The sequence below is a fragment of the Hermetia illucens genome, chromosome 6 (genome assembly GCF_905115235.1).
Source record: "Hermetia illucens chromosome 6, iHerIll2.2.curated.20191125, whole genome shotgun sequence".
NCBI lineage: Eukaryota > Metazoa > Arthropoda > Insecta > Diptera > Stratiomyidae > Hermetia > Hermetia illucens.
In genome coordinates, this window is record NC_051854.1 from 47,175,615 (window position 1) to 47,195,520 (window position 19,906).

The 19,906-nt window shown below is 45.1% G+C and overlaps 1 protein-coding gene across 2 annotated transcripts in view; it reads right to left on the reverse strand.

The window, feature by feature from the left end:
- The window catches only part of LOC119659002 (probable multidrug resistance-associated protein lethal(2)03659), a 28,051-nt gene extending 11,582 nt beyond the window's left edge, over positions 1-16,469 (reverse strand). Inside the window, exons 1-4 of one of the 2 annotated variants that reach the window (XM_038066887.1) lie at positions 16,164-16,469; positions 4,608-4,702; positions 4,452-4,537; positions 4,208-4,367 (exon numbers count right to left, since the gene is read on the reverse strand). In XM_038066887.1, the coding sequence (XP_037922815.1) occupies positions 4,208-4,367; positions 4,452-4,537; positions 4,608-4,684 (323 nt within the window). In that variant the 5' untranslated portion in view covers positions 4,685-4,702; positions 16,164-16,469. Of the gene's footprint in view, positions 1-4,207; positions 4,368-4,451; positions 4,538-4,607; positions 4,703-15,525; positions 16,070-16,163 lie in introns of those variants that run through there. The other variant, XM_038066888.1, reaches the window with a different exon arrangement.
- Positions 16,470-19,906: the final 3,437 nt, after the last annotated feature.

Consider the following 19,906-nt stretch of genomic DNA (forward strand, 5'->3'; position numbering starts at 1 on the left):
CCACAACAAAATATACTCTTTAATCAGAAAGAAAGGATTAAATACTTCAATAGGTACTCCGCCAGCCTTAAGGACTCAGTCTCTTATTATTAGAGGTCATAGGGAAACGGATCCTAAGGATATCCTTTCGAATTTTAACTTGGAACAAAAAGCCATCCTCGAGGAACCAGAAACACCACGCTGGTGGAACTGCAGTCAAATGGGGCATGCCATCAATTAGCGCGAATATTCGGCATATAAGGATATGGTTGCCAGAAGGGAAACTGGCAAAATTAAAAAAATAACTGATCTGACATGAGTTAAGCAAATAATTATGCAGATGTCAACAAATCTGGTCGAACTAAATATTTCTTACGTCCAAGTCGCCAAAGGAGCCTTTCTTGAAATTGCGGCCCAACCTACTACTCCTTCCAGCGCCTTCCAAAAATTTCGATGAAACTCACACTTCAATCCAAAATAATAAACTTAGAATGTATTTATGGAATTGAATGTCGACATTCAACTCTTTGCCTTTGATATTACACAGCAACTTTTACGGCATTTCAGGGACACATTTAAAGAACAGGCAAAATGTTGACTTCACACTATTTGGAATGACTCCGACCCCAACCAAAGTTGTCATCAAAAACCTGTTCACCTCTTTTGCTGCGGTGGTGATAGTTAAGATCACTGATATTCAACGGATTTTGATAGTGTTCGTCTATATCAAAGGAATATCCCCAACTAAGCATTTGGGCTATAACTTGAACGTCTTGGGAAATCTCCAGTTAAAATCCAAATATGGTACCTCATCTTTCGTGGCAATATGAGTTGGGACTTAAGAATACACACAAAGTCTTCCCTGCTTGTCGTAAAACGCAATTGAAAGGGATAAAAATTTGTGGGCTAAGAGCCTGCAAATTATGAAACTTTACTGCTACCATACCGTCAACAACGCATCGGATACGAACTAACTTCACGGCATCGACCTTTGGCTATCGAAGACGGACTATGATTGATTTCTGTAATGTGTGCACGCTCCTCCATGACGGTAGCGAGAGTATTCAGAATGTTCGCTTTCTCCAACTTGAGTGGGAATTCCAACGATATAAACTGGACATTCTGAGGTTAAGCGAAGTAAAATGGTGGCACTCTAGAGAATATTCCTCTCCCTCTTGCCACGCTAATGGCAGTGTGCTTTTGTACTTCGGAAAGCCAAGTGATAACAAACGCGAATTCGGTGTCGAGTTGCTTCTGGCTTCTCCCGCAAGGGGCGCTCTCTTGACCTAGGAGTCGGTTTCTCACAGACTTCTAACTTCTCTCGCAAGGGGCGCTCTCTTGACCTAGGAGTCGGTTTCTCACAGACTTCTAACTGCACGAGTCGCATCCAGGTTAAGGAGCATCACAATTGCACAATGCTAGGCACCAACGGAGACGTCCGTTATAGTGGAGACGGATGCTATCTACAAGCAATTAACGCAATTTTGGGGAGGCTTCCAAAAGTTAACATTGTGATTGTTATGGGTGATCTAAATGCCAAGATTGGATCTAACAACACCTTGCTCGGACATGTAATGGGGACAGAGAGTTGGCGACCGCAGTGATAATGGTGGGAGGTTCGTGAATTCCTGCAACTTCCATTGTCTTGTTATGGGTGGCACATTGTTCGAGCACAGAGCCTATCAAAAGGTCAATTGGGTTTCAACTGAACGACACCGTATGGGCAATTAGATCGACCACTGTGCGATCAGCAGCAGATTTAAGAGTTGCCTGCTGGATTTGCGTAACAAGGGAAGCGTTGACATCGGCCTGGAAAGGGATCGCTCACGTTTGCTAGCATTTTGCGTAAGCCACTTTTCGCAGGGTTAGAGAGCTGCGACCCCCTAACTTCACCAATGACCGCTTGTATGACCCAGCTGCCGCTCGACATTGGGAGAGCTATCTTGTTGATCGAACGACAGATATACTGAGTAACCTGCGTGAGAATACCGATCACCATTGCGCCGCAATCAAAAGTGCACTTTTCTAGGGTACTACACAGGTCTTCGGCCACATCCCGAAGGGAAGGGATCTGGCTAACTGCGGAATCATGGAAGCGGATCGATGAACGGATGAGGTTGAAGGTTCTACTGACTGCTGCGAGCGATGGCGGGCGTGACGCGGTCGAACTCCCATACCGAGCCAAATTCCGAGAAGTTCAGCGTAATGTATGTCGTGGCAAGAGAAAATTTGCTATTGCACTGGTAAGGGAAACGGAATATGCCGCAGATCACAATGATTACAGGACTGTATACCGCATCACGAAATAACTTGCATGTGGTCGCAAAGCTTTCGATGGTCCTATCAATGACGCCGTCACCGTCACATCTGGTTACGGACTGTTCCTGCAAACAGAAGAGAAATCATTTCAGCCATCAGTACACTAAAATGGAGTTAAGTCACTGAACTGCACCTGCAATTACTACTCTCTTGGGAATTCGAGACTTTTCCCAGAGAGTGGAAGAAGGGGATGATCGTCAAGATTCCAAAGAAGGAGACCTGCTTCGTGTGTGACAATTGGAAGGGTATCTGAGTGTTCCCTACCGTTGCAAAGGGAGCAGGCTGGTTTCTGCTCGGAATCCTCCTACATTTGCCACGTCAACACCTTCATTTTAGAATAATACGCAGAATTTACATCCTTTTTAGGTCCAAAGTGGAGCCCGGGGTTCTGGCGGTTGCATCCTGTCACCGATATTATTTCTTCTTGCTATCGATGACGTTCATTATGCTGCCTTGTCCGGAGGACGTGTAGGAGTTCAATGGACAATGACATCTTTCCTCCAACACCTTGACTATGTTGATGACATTTGTTTGCTCTCCCACCGGGTCATGGAAAGAGAGGCAAGTAGAGTTAGACTCAAGATAAACACAAACAAAACCGAGGCTCTCAATCTGAGGGGCATCGCACTCTCCCTGTCTGCATTAACGGGCAGAACAACGAAAGCGTCAATCAATTTGTGTATCTGCACCGAATTGGATGTTGCCCGACGCAGTAACAGCGCTCGATCTGCTTTTCCTGCCCTGTCGAAAATCTGAAAATGCAGTTATCTCAACACCAAGATCAAGGTGAGACTGTTCTGTGCTAGCGTTCTTTATGTGTTGCTGTATGGGAGTAGCATATGGAAAGTGAACTCCACTGTTACTCAACTCCAAGCTTTCGTCAATAACTGTCTACCTCATGTTACCGGAGTATGCTGGCCTGACACTATCTGAAACGAAGAACTTAGTCGGGGCACAGACCTGGCACTTGTACGCACTGTGATCGGAAGACGGAAGTGGCAGTAGATAGGTCACACTTTATTGAGGGGTACGCCATCCCAAGATAGCTAACGAGGTTGGTCGCCCCGAGGACACTTAGCGCAGAACAGTAGAGGAGTGCAAGCGTCTTGAGAAGTCTTCGCGAGCGTTGGTGCGTAGGTGTCTTTGACACGCTATTCTCCACCGAGGGGTGAATGGCAACCATATATACATTTTCCGTGGCGATTTCAACTCGAGGCACACCTACACAATTAACCAAAATGGGAAAACCCTGTTTGCGTTTACACGTCGCCGGTAGATTCATTTGTTCTATTGAAAAAGAAGACTACACACAGGAGATTCGTCTCCTAGTGCATTGTTTGAATTTGTATAGTGAAAGCAAATCATTGCACTTGTCCGTTCCTTCTTCGGTCACTTGCGCGAGAAAAATTCCGCGCATTTACTCTAGTGTTAGTGCCATGTATTTGATACAAATGTAATATGCTATTATTAACTTTATTTGAGCCGACATCGGAATGGGATATATTTTGAGGCCTAGATTTGACACATTGGCCAGCTGCTTATGGGTTTTCAGATCCTGCTTATTAGATATACTGTGGTGGCAAATGACTAGGAGCATGCGGCATTGCACAGCTTTTTATGGCTTGTCACATGGGGTAGCGAAACACACACAAGAAAACTATCTAGACGCCATAGATACATCCATACACCAAGGCCAAACACAGGAGGAACAAATCAAGTGTAAAGGGGGCACGGAACGTCATTGCGTATCCGTGGGATGCGCTGGTATGAATGCGGTACAGTTGATCGGGATTATTTTGAAGGGGGAAATCGATTTGGATGAATAATCTTGTACATATTCGGATAATTTCGGGGAACTTTTTGATCAAGGTATTAAGGTATTAACAGGAGCTGCTATGTAGATTCTTACTTAAGAAAAAACTCCAAACAAAACATAAAAATCGCTTGCTTTAAAATAATTAGGCGGAATACTTTAAGAGCTACTCGTGCCAACTTTGGCTCCTTGCCTTCTTTTGTCTTTTGTTGTACCTCGTCTTCCCATACTTTCGACATTTTACCAGCAAGCTTACCTATGAAATAATAAGAAGTTACCATAAATATTTCAGTTTTAGTAGCCTCTTTTAGAACTGTATTGAAATAGAAACGTTACTTACTTGCTTTATCCTCGTTTAATGCTCTGTAAAGATCCGATGGTTTCAAGTCTTTCTCTCTCCCTTTTAAAAATGTTGGCATAGTATAACTGTGAAATATTTTTAAATTATTTTTAATTGTTAATAAAATCTAAAGCTGAACACTTTGAAGTCTCTTACCAGAAGAATAGGTTTGAAAGAAAGTTAGCCGATTCCCGCGGGTTGTCGGGAAGCTCTGACAGTCTTATCGATTCCATTCTGAATGTTCAGGGTAACTGCAAATATAAGATAAATAATATAATGTTTAGCGTGGTATTGAAAGCCCCCTGACTACGGTGAGAGATTTAGCAAGGGATATTTTGTTATTTATCTTCAATGACGGTTTACCAATTTCTTCAGCACTCTTGGAAAGAAATTTTTAACGGCCGAGGACAATAATGCCAAGCACATCCTCTGGGGACCCAGAATAATCTCGCCGAAAGACAGACAACTGTACGACACTCTAACCAAATCCAAAGGGCTGGATGCTATTTCTTCAGGGCAACCTAAGTATTGGCCCACTGACCTGAGCCTGGTCTTATCCATTTGGAGTGACAAAAAACATGTGTCGAAACAGGATTTGCGGCGCAACCAAATTTGACTTACTATATCTTCGGATAACTCCCCTGTTAGAATCACTATCACCAGCCTAGCTATAAATTTAAACAGGCCCGACAAACTAACAAATAAGAGGACAAACTGGTTGAAGTACACGAAATACATCAGCGCTCATTTCCAGGCCAGAGTTTCACTGAAAACTTGCCACCACATCGACAGTACTGTCTAGCAATTCAATCAATGCATCTTCGCAGCAGCTCAACACTCTTCTCTACCGCTGAACAGTAGTGGTGGATTCAGGAACATATCATCGATAGAAATCCAACAGCTGATAAGGAGTAAACGAAATTTGAAACATCGTTTCCCGAGACTGAAACAGGAGCTCGCAAAAGCTACCAAGAAGCTAGGATACTTCCAGCACTTCACGAACCGTCTCCGTCCTTATTACAGCACCGACTACTCTCCACAGAGGGCAAACAAAAAGCTGAAACATACAGGCTGAGCCACCATTAAGGCATGCTAATGGAAACTAGGCGAGAAGCAATGCTGACAAAGCAGCAGTATTTGCGACTTAGCTGCAGAGTGTTTTTCAACCAAATTCTTCGGGCAGTAATCCACTTTTACTCAGATTACCCCTTGCTCGCCAATAAGCGAGTTTTGGATAAGAAAAATAGACGTCCTCAATTGCGTACTGCAAGAGATCAATCCGAAGAACGCTCCAGGCCTTGACAACATTACTGGCAAAATGGTTAAAGAGTTCCCACTTATCGCTATCAATTATTTCCCTCAATTATTCAATAGGGTTATTCAGCTCGGTTACCTCCCACAGAGCTGGAAAACAATGCTGGTTACAACGCTAACGCTAGCAACCTAATATCAGCCAATCAGTTTGCCTCCTCCTGGCAAAACTATCATCCTTCCTTGCTGACGGAAAAGTAATTCCTCAAAATCGCTTTCGCTTCCGCAAAAGACATAGCACGAATTATGACGGAAATTAGCAAACCATTAGAGGAGAGGAAGTATTGTTCTGCGGTGTTCCTGGACGTAGCACAGGTATTTGTAGGTCTGGTGTACAAAATTAAGAACCTGGCTCCCGCTAATGGTCACAAGATTCTTTAAAAAGTTTTACCGCGTGTGACTACAGCATCGACGATCAAAGGGTAGTATAGGTCTCAGTGCGAACGTGGATTGGTACCCACAATGGAGCATAAAACCTAGAAAGCGCCTGTTGAACTAACACCAACAGCTCTACTATCAAACCCTATGTCCACCTAAACGTGGTGATGGCTGGGAGTTCTTTCTTAATGGAGTAGGCTTTTTAGCCAGCCAAAAAATGAAATCTGCTGTTATCGACTTTGAAAATATAAGCTATGCACTCTGCGTTGGCGAGGCAAATTTAGAAATATAAGTCTCATAAACGTTCACGCCCCTACAGAGGAGAGTGCAGAGTCGGAGAAAGATGCCTTCTACGAACCAGTTGAGCGGGCATTCGAAGCCTGTCCCAAGTATGATATCAAAATCATACTTGGAGATTTCAACAGTCAAGTAGGTACGGAGCCCGTATCCAGGCGATACGTTGACTCTCATAGCTTACATAGGGATACCAATGATAACGGACTGCAGTATCGCACGAAATGGTTGTTGAAAATATCAGGTTTGCGCGAAAGCGGCCCACAAACATACGTGGGTCTCTCCGGACGGGAGCATTTTCAACCAAATTGATCACATGCTGATTGAACGCCGCCACCTCTCAGCCTTGTTGAATGTCAGAACATATAAGTAGGGAGGCCTATATAGACTTGGATCACAATATCGTTGGCACGCGCGGACACGCGCGGAGACTTATCACAAACTCCGTCGAGCGGAGAAGCGACTTCACAGACGGAAGAAGGAAGCGTGGGAGAATCAACAAGTCTGTGAACTCAAAAAGTACAGGGAGCAGGGAGTTTTACCAACAAGTCAGCAGGATGAAGCCTTACACACCTCATCCTGTCCAGACAATGAGGGAAATCTGATTTCCGACAGAATGGCAATATTGAAGCGATGGGTTGAGTATTCTGATGAACTGCTCAACAACCAAAATATCGGCGAGTTGGAGGTCAAGCCAACTGAAGACGAAGGACAAATACTTCCACCACCAAGTATAAAAGAAAAAGCCCGTGCAATCCATTGACTTAGAAACCATAAACCGATGGATTTACAACCGAATTGGTAAGGACCAATTACATCAAGCGGTTCATCAATTGATGCTCAAAGTATGGGACAGCAAACCAATGCCTGACGACTGGCAATGGGGCATTATCTGACCCATACATAAAAAGGGAGATATCACGCAGTGCAGCAATTATAGAGGTATCACGTTGCTGAGTACCATCTATAAGATATTTTCAGCTATCTTGCTAGGCCGGATAGTCCCATACACTCAGGACATCATTGGCCCATACCAAAGAGGCTTCACTCCAAGCAAATCAGCAACGGATCAGATTTTCTCTGTGCGGCAAGCGATGGAAACACTGGTAGAATATGGCCATCAATTGCATCATCTTTACATCGACTTTAAGGCCGCTTATGACAGCACAGCCAGAGTAAAACTGTACACGGCCATGAGAGAATTCGGTATTCCAAAGAAATTGATAAGACTGACTAGGCTGACCCTGACCAATGTGCGAGGACAGATAAAAGCAGCAGGATCACGATATTGACATTATGGGAAGAACAACCCGAGATGTACAGTCTAACTTCATCCAGATCGAGCAGGCGGCGGGAGATCTCAGGCTGCACATTAATGAAGGCAAGAGGAAGTACATGGTGGCAATGCTGGCGCCAAAAACCAAAGAACGAACAACACCGAATCACACTGGTCAAACGAAAACAATCAAGATAGGAAGCTACAACTTTGAGACTGTCTACAATTTCCCCTATCTAGGGTCGAAAATCACAACCAATAATATCTATGACGATGAAATCCACGCACGGTTTTTGGCTGGAAACAAAGCCAGCTTACAAAAACTGTTTCGCTCGAAATGGGGGTGGGCGGGTCACTTAATCCATATCCATAGCCCGGAAAATCTATAAGGACAATATCTATGGTAGAAAAAGAAGATGGGGCAGACCCTGCCTGAGATGGAGCGATGACCAGAGGTCAGGATGCCAGACAGCTTTTAGGGATACCGAATTGTTGGAACCCGGCGCGAAACCGGCATGTCTGGAGTTCCTTATTAAGGCAGGCCTAGATCAGATACCGGTTGTTGGGCCGTTGATGATGATGATGAAGACGCCGCCTCTGTGGAGGAAATAATATCAGTCCAGCCTCAGGTAGCTGACCAAGGGAAGTCGTCAACATATTCTACAGGCATAAATATTAGTGGTTATATAAAGACTGTCTGAAGAAGTACAAGTCTGCCATCTTGGCAATCAAGAAGCAGTCTTGGTTGGAGTATTATCAGAACATCGAAAACACCAGCAAATCCGCGAGGCTCAGTAAGATTCTGTCCAAAGAACATAGGAGCCCATCCTTTGTTAAAAAGTTGGAAGGCTTCTGAATGGAATCGTCTGGTGAAACCTTGGAGTTGCTGGTTCAGACGCACTTTCCCGCCAGCAAGGAGGAGTATGAGTCAGAGCTTTGCTTGGAGGGTTTGCAGCCACCCCAACCGTGCGAGACTATCAAATCGGAGATTACCGAGAATAAGATCGGCTGAGCTATGAACACTTTCTCCGCATATAAATCTCGAGGTCCAGATGGCATAATGCCAGTCATGCTACAGAGGCAGCAGGAAATGGTTGTGCCGCGGTTTTTCGAGATTTACCGGAGGTAACGGAGGTACGTATCACAGTTTTGGAGAAGCATGCCGAAAGCGGGCAGGCGCGGCCAAGAGTCCGGGAGGAACATTCGACCAATCAGCCTCACCTCTTTCGTTTGAGGACCCTAGAACGCGTCCAGGACATCCACGTAAGGACGATTATGAAGAGAACACCTTTCTCTAAGTCCCAGCATGCCTACCTCCAAGACAAATCCACAGAAACTGCTCTCCACGAGGTAATTGGCACGGTTGGCCGATCACTGCAAGCATAAGCAGTATACCTTAGCTGGCTTTTTGGATATAAAGGGGGTATTCAGCAACGTTAGCACCAACGCCATTAAGGAAGTCTTCACCAGTATTGAATTGGGGGGGGGGGGGGGGGGGGGTATCTTACGCATTAGATTATATTCATGATAAGAACCAGGATAATGCAGTCGAATCTGCGAAGCAACCACCTGACTCCCGCTGTGAACAGAGGCACCCCCCAGGGTGGCGCCATCTCTCCGGTGCTCTGGTTAATAATGATGGACAAAATTCTGCAAATATTGGACAACATCGGGGTGAAGGTGGTGGCGTATGTCGACGACTTGGTGATGTTAGTAACAGGGATGTTTCCCACCACATGGAGCGACATCATGGAGAGGCGCGTTGCGAAAGGTGCGGACTCGGCATAAACCCAACCAAAACGGAAATGATGCTATTCACCACCAAGCCAAGAGTACATGAACTCCATCTACCACGGCTGAATGAACAAGGGTTAGTTATTTCCTCCAATATAAAGTATCTGGGTGTAAACCTGGATCCAAAGCTAAATTGGAGATTGAATATAGAAGTGCGAGTTAAGAAGGCTGTATAGTCTTTCTTGCCTGCAAGAGAACCTTTGCAAAGAAATAGGGTCTCCGGCCGAGGATGGTTCTCCGGATGTACACAGCTCTGTTGCGTTCAATCCTAATGTATGGCTCTATTGTATGGTGGCAGGATTTGAGCAAATAGTATAATAGAACGAAGCTTAGTAGAATTCAAAAAACCGCGTGTGCATGTGCTACTGGGATTCTGCAGTCCTGCCCGGCAGATGCTCTCAATGTACTCTTGCATCTCCTCTCCCTAGACCTCCACATTAAATACGTTGTAGCGTGCAGTGCCGTCAGATTACGTGAGTCCGGATGCTGAACACCGAAGTCCTACGGCCATAGTAACATCCCAGATTAGTACCTCGGGAAACCTGAGCATTCCCCACGGACTATGCCACACGAAAACTGATCTTCACGAGAAAATTTGCTGTGATGTGTTTCAAGACTATATCCGTCTATATCCGAGCCCTAAGCGTAATTAGTCATTCTCACCGACAGCCAATCGGGCAATAAGATCTTGTACTCAGCGACGATATTATCCAGGCCGGTGGGGCAGTGGGGAAATGCGCTGAATGGGCAGCATGCTCAAGGTTACCCTCCTCTCGGTTCCCGGTCAAAGGAACAAAAATAGGAATGAGCGGGCTGGCGGATTGGGCAGCCGGGGCTCTGCTCTTGACAGTCCTTCGGCGGGTACAGTCGGGCGGGTCCCTCGCAGGCGATTGTCAAAGGCGGAATCTACTCGCACTACTTAGCAGCCGCGGACCTCAGAGGGCGGAGGCTTACCACCTGTGCCAAGTCAAGGAGGATTTGGTCCGCTTATAACAAAATCCGATCACGAGAACTTCTGTGCCAGACGCGTGCAAATGTATACATACAAGATAACGCTGATCTCCACGGGGCACTGGCCCCAGGGGGACCACGCTGCCAGGCTCAGCATACCCTACAATTCTCATTGCCGAAGCTGCGGGAAGAGAGGGAAATCCTCAGGCACTTCCTTTGCGATTGTCCAGCTCTAATTAGAGTCAGACTACGAACACTGGGTAAACCATTCTCTTGAGACCTCAGAGAGATTTTTAGCTGCAGGGTGGGAGAGCGGCTTTCCTTCGTGAATGCTACGGGCTGACTCCGAAGGTTTGACCCGGTTGGACTCTGCCTCTCTGTTCCCATAGCAACAGTCACGGTCTTAGGAGTTTGTAGCATCAAAACAGCGCACCACGACGCTAATCGGGCTCCTTGAAGCGGCCTGTTCGAGAAACAGATCATCGAACAGTTTTCGCTGCAGAAATCAAAGAATTAATCCACAACAAGAAATAAACTGCATGAAATGCAAAATGTAAATAATTAATATCTATTGCAACAATTCTTACCGAGTACTAGCAAAATCCAGCAACAATTGCCCAAGAAACAGATCATCAAACATTTCTTGCTCCACAGCAAAATGTTTATGATAGACACACGACACCCGCATAATGCCCATATTCAAGTCAGCGACCTTCACCTTGCACCACAAAACGTGCTAACCAGGTAATCGACCCATATCAACTGTGCCTGCAATAATATAGGGAAGAAAACGCTGACGGAAGTTCATCACGGTCAAGGCGACCGAATTACACCTAAGAATTTTTGATAAAATACGCAATTTAGCTTTCATGAAGAATGGATTGGTGGATTGGTACCCACGATGGAGCATAAAACCTGGGAAATGCCTGCTGAACCAACACCAACAGCTCTACTACCAAACCCTATCTCCACCTCCACGTGGTGACCGCTGGGAGCTCTTTCTTGACGAAAAGCTGCAGACGGAGAAGGATGAAGGCGAGTCTCCCGCGCCTAAAAACGGGACAAATTGTACCAACTGGTCCTCCAGGTTGGGGGTTGGGTAGGGCTGACAACCCTACACGGAAAACAACTCGTTACGAAGCCACAACAGGAGCCTCGGACAGGACGGATTTTAAAACGACGGACAAGGAAACGACAAAGGAACAACGATTTGCGTATTTTCTCATGGAACGTGCGCTCCCTGTACAGAGATGAAGCTGATGAGCAGCTAGCCGATACCCTGTCCCAATATAGGGCTGATATAACAGCGTTGCAAGAGATGCGATGGACAGGGACCGGTTTCCTGGAGAAGAGCCACTACACCATATATTATAGCGGTCATCCAGTAAACCATGTGCTCGGAGTAGGTTTCTTAGTCAGCCAAAAAATGAAACCTACTGTTATCGGCTTTGAAAACATAAGCGAACGGCTATGCACTCTGCGCTTGCAAGGCAAGTTTAGAAATATAAGCCTCATAAACGTTCACGCCCCTACAGAGGAGACTGCAGAGTCGGAGAAGGATACCTTCTACGAGGCCCGAACCCTCGAAGCCTGTCCCAGATATGATATCAAAATCATACTTGGGGATTTTAACAGCCAAGTAGGGAACGAGCCCGTGTTCAGGCGATACGTTGGCTCCCATAGCTTACACGAAAACACAAATGATAACGGACTGCGGACTATTCAATTAGCAGGGTCACACGAAATGGTTGTTGGAAGTACCTGGTTTGCGCGGAAAGCGGTCCACAAACATACGTGGGCCTCTCCAGACGGGACCACTTTCAACCAAATTGACCACGTGTTGATCGAACGCCGCCACCTCTCAGCCGCCTTGATGAATGTCAGAACATATAGGGGGGCCAATATAGACTCGGACCACTTTCTCGTTGGCATGTGCTCCGAGCCCGAATAACAATACCACCTAGAATCCCCTCTGACAATCAGGTGAGAGTGAACACTGAAGCCATCCACAACACAACCCTCCGCGACACCTATAAGAGGGAAATGGATGCCGCAATAACCGCAGTCAACAGAGGACCTGGAGATGAAGCATCAACAAATGATCTTCACAACCACCTGAAGAACGTTATCATGGATACGGCCACAAATGTACTTGGCCCCAGCCGTAAAAGGAGTCGGAACGGCTGGTTTGACGATGAATGTAAGCTAGCAACGGAACGGAAGAATGCCGCATACCGAGTAATGTTGCATTCTCAAAGAACGCGGGCACGCGCAGAGACTTATCACGAACTCCGTCGAGCGGAGAAGCGACTTCACAGACGGAAAAAGGAAGCCTGGGAGAACCAACACGTCTGTGAACTAGAAAAGTGCAGGGAGCAACCGCACCAGGCGCGGAAGTTTTACCAACAAGTCGGCAGGATGAAGCCTTATACACCTCGATGCTCATCCTGCCGAGACAAAGAGGGAAATCTGATTTCCGACAGAATGGGCATATTAGAGCGATGGGTTGAGTACTTTGATGAGCTACTGAACAACCAGAACATCGGCGAGTTGGAGGTCCCGCCAACTGAAGACGACGGACAAATACTGCCACCACCAAGTTTAGGAGAAACAGTCCGTGCAATTCATCGGCTAAAAAATCATAAGTCGCCAGGAGCCGATGGAATTACAGCCGAATTGGTTAAATATGGAGGCGACCAGTTACACCAAGTGGTTCATCAACTTGTGCTCAAGGTATGGGACAGCGAATCAATGCCTGACGATTGGCAACGAGGCATTATCTGTCTCATACATAAAAAGGGAGATATCACACAGTGCAGCAATTATAGAGGTATCATGTTGCTGAGTACCATCTATAAGATATTCTCCACTATCTTGCTAGGCCGGATAGCCCCATACGCCCAGAACATCATTGGCCCATACCAAAGAGGCTTCACTCCAGGCAAATCAGCGACAGATCAGATTTTCTCTCTGCGGCAGGCGATGGAAAAACTGTTGGAATATGGACAACAGTTGCACCATCTGTTCATCGACTTTAAAGCCGCCTATGATAGCATAGCCAGGGTAAAACTGTACACGGCCATGAGAGAATTCGGTATTCCGACGAAATTAATAAGACTGACTAGGCTGACCCTGACCAATGTGCGAGGCCAGATAAAAGCAGCAGGATCACCCTCAAGACCATTCGACATCAACAACGGTCTACGACAAGGGGATGCGCTATCATGCGTCCTCTTTAACCTGGCCCTCGAGAAAGTGATCCGTGATGCTGAGGTGAATGCAAGAGGTACGATCCTCTTCAAGTCCACCCAACTACTGGCCTATGCTGACGATATCGACATCATGGGAAGAACCACCCGAGACGTACAAACTGCCTTCCTCCAGATCGAGCAGGCGGTGATTGGCGCGAGATCTTGGGCTGCACATCAATGAAGGCAAGACAAAATATATGGTGGCAACGTCAGCGCCGAAGACGAATCAACCAACAACATCAAACCGCACTGGTCAAACACAAACACGAAGAAGAATAAGGATAAGAGAATACAACTTTGAGACTGTTGACAATTTCTCCTATCTAGGGTCGAAAATCCCAACCGATAACAACTACGATGATGAAATCCGCGCACGGTTGCTGTCAGCCAACAGAGCCTATTTCAGCTTACAAAGACTATTCCGCTCGAAACGTCTCACCATAGGGTCAAAGCTCTTACTGTACAAGACTATGATCTTGCCAGTCCTCATGTATTCCTCGGAAACTTGGGTTCTTAGCAAGAAAAATTGCGAACTCTTGGCCGCGTTCGAGAGAAGAATCCTCCGAAGAATTTTTGGCCCCCTACATGAGGATGGACGATTCCGTAGCCTACACAATGACGAAATCTATGAGCGATACCATGACCGTCCGGTTGTGGATAAAATCCGGCTCAATAGGTTACGGTGGGCGGGTCACTTAATCCGTATGGACGAGGATGATCCCACCCGGAAAGTCTATAAGGGCAATATCTATGGTAGAAAAAGAAGACGAGGCAGACCCTGCCTAAGATGGAGCGATGGCGTGGGCCAGGACGCCAGACAGCTTTTAGGGATATCGAATTGGTGGACCTCGGCACAAAACCGGGATGTCTGGAGTTCCTTATTAAGGCAGGCCTAGACCGGATACCGGTTGTTGCGCCGTTGATGATGATGATGATGAAGAATTATAATTTGTCGATAAAGCATTTTAAACTAAGCAATAATTTTGTATATAAATCAGAAAGAAATTAATAAACCAGCTTGTCATAATCAATCTGTGGTTTTTGATAGTCTCATTACCCGTCCCAAGGATCGGTAATCTTTGTTGTGGCCTAAGAGCCTTAAGCAATTATCCTAAGGATTTTTGCTATACTTCGACCCAACATGGCCACTGATACCTACTTACTGTTCTCACTATAAAATGTAGGAAAATGAGACAATCGTTTGGTAAGCCATATATTCACAAGTACAAGGTCATGAGTATCCGCAAAATCGACTGTATGCTCGGTACCTTCAATGTGTGCTCAAACCCCTATTCCCCTATGTCACCTGTTGCCGTCTTCCTTTTCACCCACATGACTATTAAGATCATCCGCAATGACGATATAGTCAACAGCAGGAACGTTATAGGTCTTTGCATCGAGAAGTTGTCAGAAGGCATCTTTTTCAGGATTGGATGCTGGATGGACTGGTCGGCATGCAAATGGAACCAAGGGAACTTCGCAGTGCAAAGAAAGAATACGCCTATTTGAAATTGCCTATTACTGACATAATTTGAGATTCCGTTGATATCTTATCTTGACAGTTGCGTAATGAGAGATATACATGTGTGAATGATTGATAAACATTATCAACAGAAACGACTCAATAATGGCATGCGCTCGGAATGAAGGCGACGGCCTAGGTGTTTGTAACCCATGAGTCTTTCCGCTATTTGTTGCACAAAAAATTATTTAATTCACAAAAAATATTGGCTACTGATGACCGGCTATCAAGTGGTACCGCACTCAGAACTTTCCCTGAAATGCCACATTATCGCGACGCTAGTCTAAGGTTGTTTACCTAAGTGATGAGCTCCGTCATGGGATGCTGTGAGGCGGGTACTCGTCTTCAAGATGTGTGGTGATGCGTTCAGCGTCACGACCGCATCAATCCAGACGCGAATGGGAAAAAACCTCAGAAAAAAGTCACTCCACTGTTTCTCATTCCAACCGTCCGTCAACTACGCTTTATTTCAGACTTTCGCGAAGAGACGGGTGCTGACGCCACCCAACCGGCGCTTGTTTGTTTTACACATTAAAACATTATTATCAGCAAAATTATTTATACTCCGGATTTTCAGGTGTTGGTGACTATTATCTGATAAATGAGCGAATGCAGTGAAAAGCACTCGATCAGCGCCGATTCCGCCGTTTTGCACTAGCCCGGCACCGAGATAAGGAAGTAATTTATCCACTTAATCAGTGCAAATCCAATCCTCAAAAATAGATTGGGCGCGATCCACTTGGCTTAATAGAAAAGTTTTTTTTCAGAATGATCAAAACGTCCCAGAAGACAACTATCCATTGCCCCTAATTGAAATGCGTATGGACCACTTAGCGCGTCGGAATGCGAGTTAGTCAGCGACCACGCCGTTCCACTAAATCTTCCATAAATTACCTAAATTAATTTTAGGCACGAGAGACATCTTATCTACGAACCTGCGAGGAGATCCACAGAAGCGATCCGAACTGCGTCTGGGCCTGAATTTGCGCTCCAACAGCATCAAAACATTTATCGTGACGACAATGAGGATGTCTTGCACCGCCCACTCCGCGAAACACCACCGCTATCTGTGCACTAATTAAAGTCAATCGTGACCAGAACAGAGTCGCGGCCAAAGTACTCCACCGACTTGATATGATATGCACTTGGGGGAAAACTGAAGAACGACCCGCACCCGCCAAAGGTTGAATGAAAGCATCGTAAATCTTCCCCGCGGGCTAGAGGCAAATATACTCCTAAATCCAACGGAGATTACGAAACTCTCGCTCTCAGATGTTTACTAGAGATCATTCCATTTTGTCCCCAACGGGCTCCATTGAAGCCCCACATATTACGTTGGCTCCAACTTGCCGGCGGAGAAATGTACAGTGGCTCTCGTGGGAATGCGTACACTGAAGCTGGTACTAGCTAGTATGGACGTTTACGTTTTCGGATAGTATAATATCTAGCTTTAAAAAAAAATTACAACCTATCCAAGCTCAAGGCAACTCATCAGACGCCACCTCACCTCTGCCCTGGGAACAGCGTGGCCGAAATTATTATAAGGTGTTATTTGGTCCCTTATATACTTTCATAAACACGACGTGACTATGAATTATATTCAGAGCAAAAATTGCCTACTAAAAACAAGACTAAACTGGCCGAAGCCGGATTTTTTGTTCGTTTATGAATGTGTAGAGAATGTTTCGAAACGGCCCGACAAGCTGGAAACTAGGCGTTCCCTTAGGCAATTCTAAGCAAAATATTATTCATTTTTGAAATATCTTAACCTTTTAGCGACCATTGGCATTCCAATTTCTGAAAAAATTAATGCCTCTATAATACTAAAATCTTAATAACTCAAAAACTACGACAGGCGGAGCATGAAATAAACATAACATTTTAGCTAAGGCTTTATTCTTAAGAACACAAGGGTGCCTGTGTGTGCAAAATAAACTGTGTAGAAGTAATAGTCCTCCAAAAGCAAATATTTTATTTGACTCCACCAAAATTGAATGGAAAAATCAATCTCAATTTAATTGGGATAATTGATTCTAATTACTCAATTAGAGGCCGTTATAGTAGGTTAAATGGAAAGCCACTCTTTAAAAAACACCAAATACCTGAACCTTAAGATACTAAATAGGTAAAAACCTTTCATTACTGTTACATAATCAATATAATTGATTTGTAATAACTTTCACTTTTTAAAAGTCATCATTAACACTTCAAGTTAATTCGCCTTCATTGCTTATAATTCAATCCGGAAAAGAAAGTTATTAGGTTCTTGCACATGAAATGGGCGATTTGATACTAAAATTTGAAATGACTGTAAAGTTTACGAAAATTTATGTTGCGGATGCTGGGAGTCTTGAGTCCGCACCCACTTGGTGGCGGACCGGACCACTTGGGAAGCAACTTACTTCCTCTTTTGTAGTCCACGGAAACCACCACAAAACTTTATTAAAATTGGTTTACTGTTTATCTGTCTGTCTGTCCGTCTGTCTGTCTGTCTTTTTTTTCAGAAGGTGGAAATCTTCAAAAGACATTGGTCTGGACACACCAGCGTGTGGGATTTTTACCCACTAAAACCACCCCCAACTCCATCTCTGCCCCGCGGAAGCACCATCAGGTATTACATCATTATATTATAATTAATCTCACCGTCGTCTCTCAAGCCACTCCTTGATGGCAGGAATGAGCCTGTGAGTCCACCGACCCTTTCCCGAGCGTTCCCAACACTCTTGCCATATATTTATGGATGTCTCCCTCTCAGCCTTCTTCGTCTGCGATGAAGGAGACATTGGCTTCGCATCGTATACATTCGCCATCTTATCTGCCAAGATGCCAATCGGCATCATTCTAGAGAGGACGAATGCTGCATCATCTGAGACAGTCCTGAAGGTAGAGCATACCCTCAGGGCTGTCCTCCTATAGATTGCACTCAGTTTGTTAGTGTTAACTGAGATTCGCAACGCCTCTCTTCAAACTGGGGTCGCATAGAGCATGCTTGAGGTCACCACCCTGGCTATAAACAACCTAGAGGTACCCCGTGGCCCTCTCACGTTCGACATCATCCTCGCCAGGGCCATACTAGCAATGGATGACTTATCACAAACATACTGTACGTGGTGCTTATAGCTGAGCTTCCTGTCTATCACCACCCCCAAGTATTTGATGGTCGGCTTGGAAGTGATGATATGATTCGCGATTCTAATGCAGGCCTAATTTCTCTTCCGGCGCTTAGTGATGAGGACCGCTTCTGTTTTTTGCTCCGCAAGTGTCAGACCAGAGCTCTCTAGCCAATTTTTAACAGCACTGATTGCCTTGAGTATAACTCGGCATCTTCGAGATGCTTTGCGACAACAACCAGCTCTATGCCGTCAACGTAACCCACCACTGTGGCTTCCTCCGGAAAGGGAAGATTAAGTACATCATTGTACATGATGTTCTACAGTAGTGAGCCCAATACGGAGCTCTTTGGGACACCCGCGAAAACAACGTACTCCTGGGGTCCGTCATCAGTGTCATACCAGAGCCTCCTTTCAGTTAAATAACTATCGACGATAGCAGCGAGATAGGGGGGAATACCAACCTTTGCTAGGGATTTCCGTATTAGATTCTAATTGGCCGAATTGAATGCATTTTTCACATCCAGGGTTACTACCACGCAATATTTGCTGGTACTACCCTTTCCGTGAATTGCATCTTTGGCCAAGCCAGTAACCAATTTGATAGCATCAATGGTTGATCTGGCTTTACGGAACCCATATTGCCGATCTGAAAGGCCGCCTTGGCTCTCAACAACCGGGCGTAATCTATTATAGATTACCCCCTCAAGCATTGAAATCACTCTGTCTGTCTGCCTGTCCGTCACACGCATTTTTCTCGGAGACGGTTATCGCGATTGACACCAAATTTGGTAGAAAGGTGGGAATTGTAAACGCTCACACATATAGTAAGTTACATCCGTTTGCGTTGAATTTAAGGGGGGGTCCCCATACATGAAAAAGGGGGGTGTAAATTTTCTTTCATCAAATATAGTCATTAAAGGTCTCGGTTAGTACTTTTCGAAGCTTCTTAGTTTTAACGTTTGTTGGAAAGGTGGGGCAGGCGGGTGGTTGAAAGTGATCATTTCTTTAAGGGGGCCATTCTCAGAAACTTCCAAACCGAAAAATCTGAAAAAAATCAGACTATCAGACTATATAGACTATAATGTAGAGCATGATCTTACCAAGTGTGGTGGAAATCGCACAATTACTGTCAAAGTTGTTGCTTCTTTGAAAATTGAAGACTTTGAATATCAATATCACCCGAAAGTAGATACTCTCACATAATATAGGGATATAGTATGCGCTACGTACTAAGAAATACACAAAACCTTCCGTACCTGAAGCGTCCAGCTTCCGGTTTCCCGACTTGTTTGAGTTAAACCCAAGTTTTCAAAAAATATGATGAGTTCCCTCTGCCCTGGACGAAACCGTCAGTCAGTTTTCGTTCTTTTTTGAAAAATTTATTTGATTAATCAAAATAGGTGCCAATCGATTCAAAACACTTCCCCCAGCGAGATATAAGAGCATGTATGCCAGTTTGATAGAAGTCCAATTTTTGGGTGTTTATAAACTCGTCGAAGGCAGGTTTGATGGCCTTCTTCATTCCTAAATTGTTTCTCCGACAAAAATTGATCCAAATGCTTAAA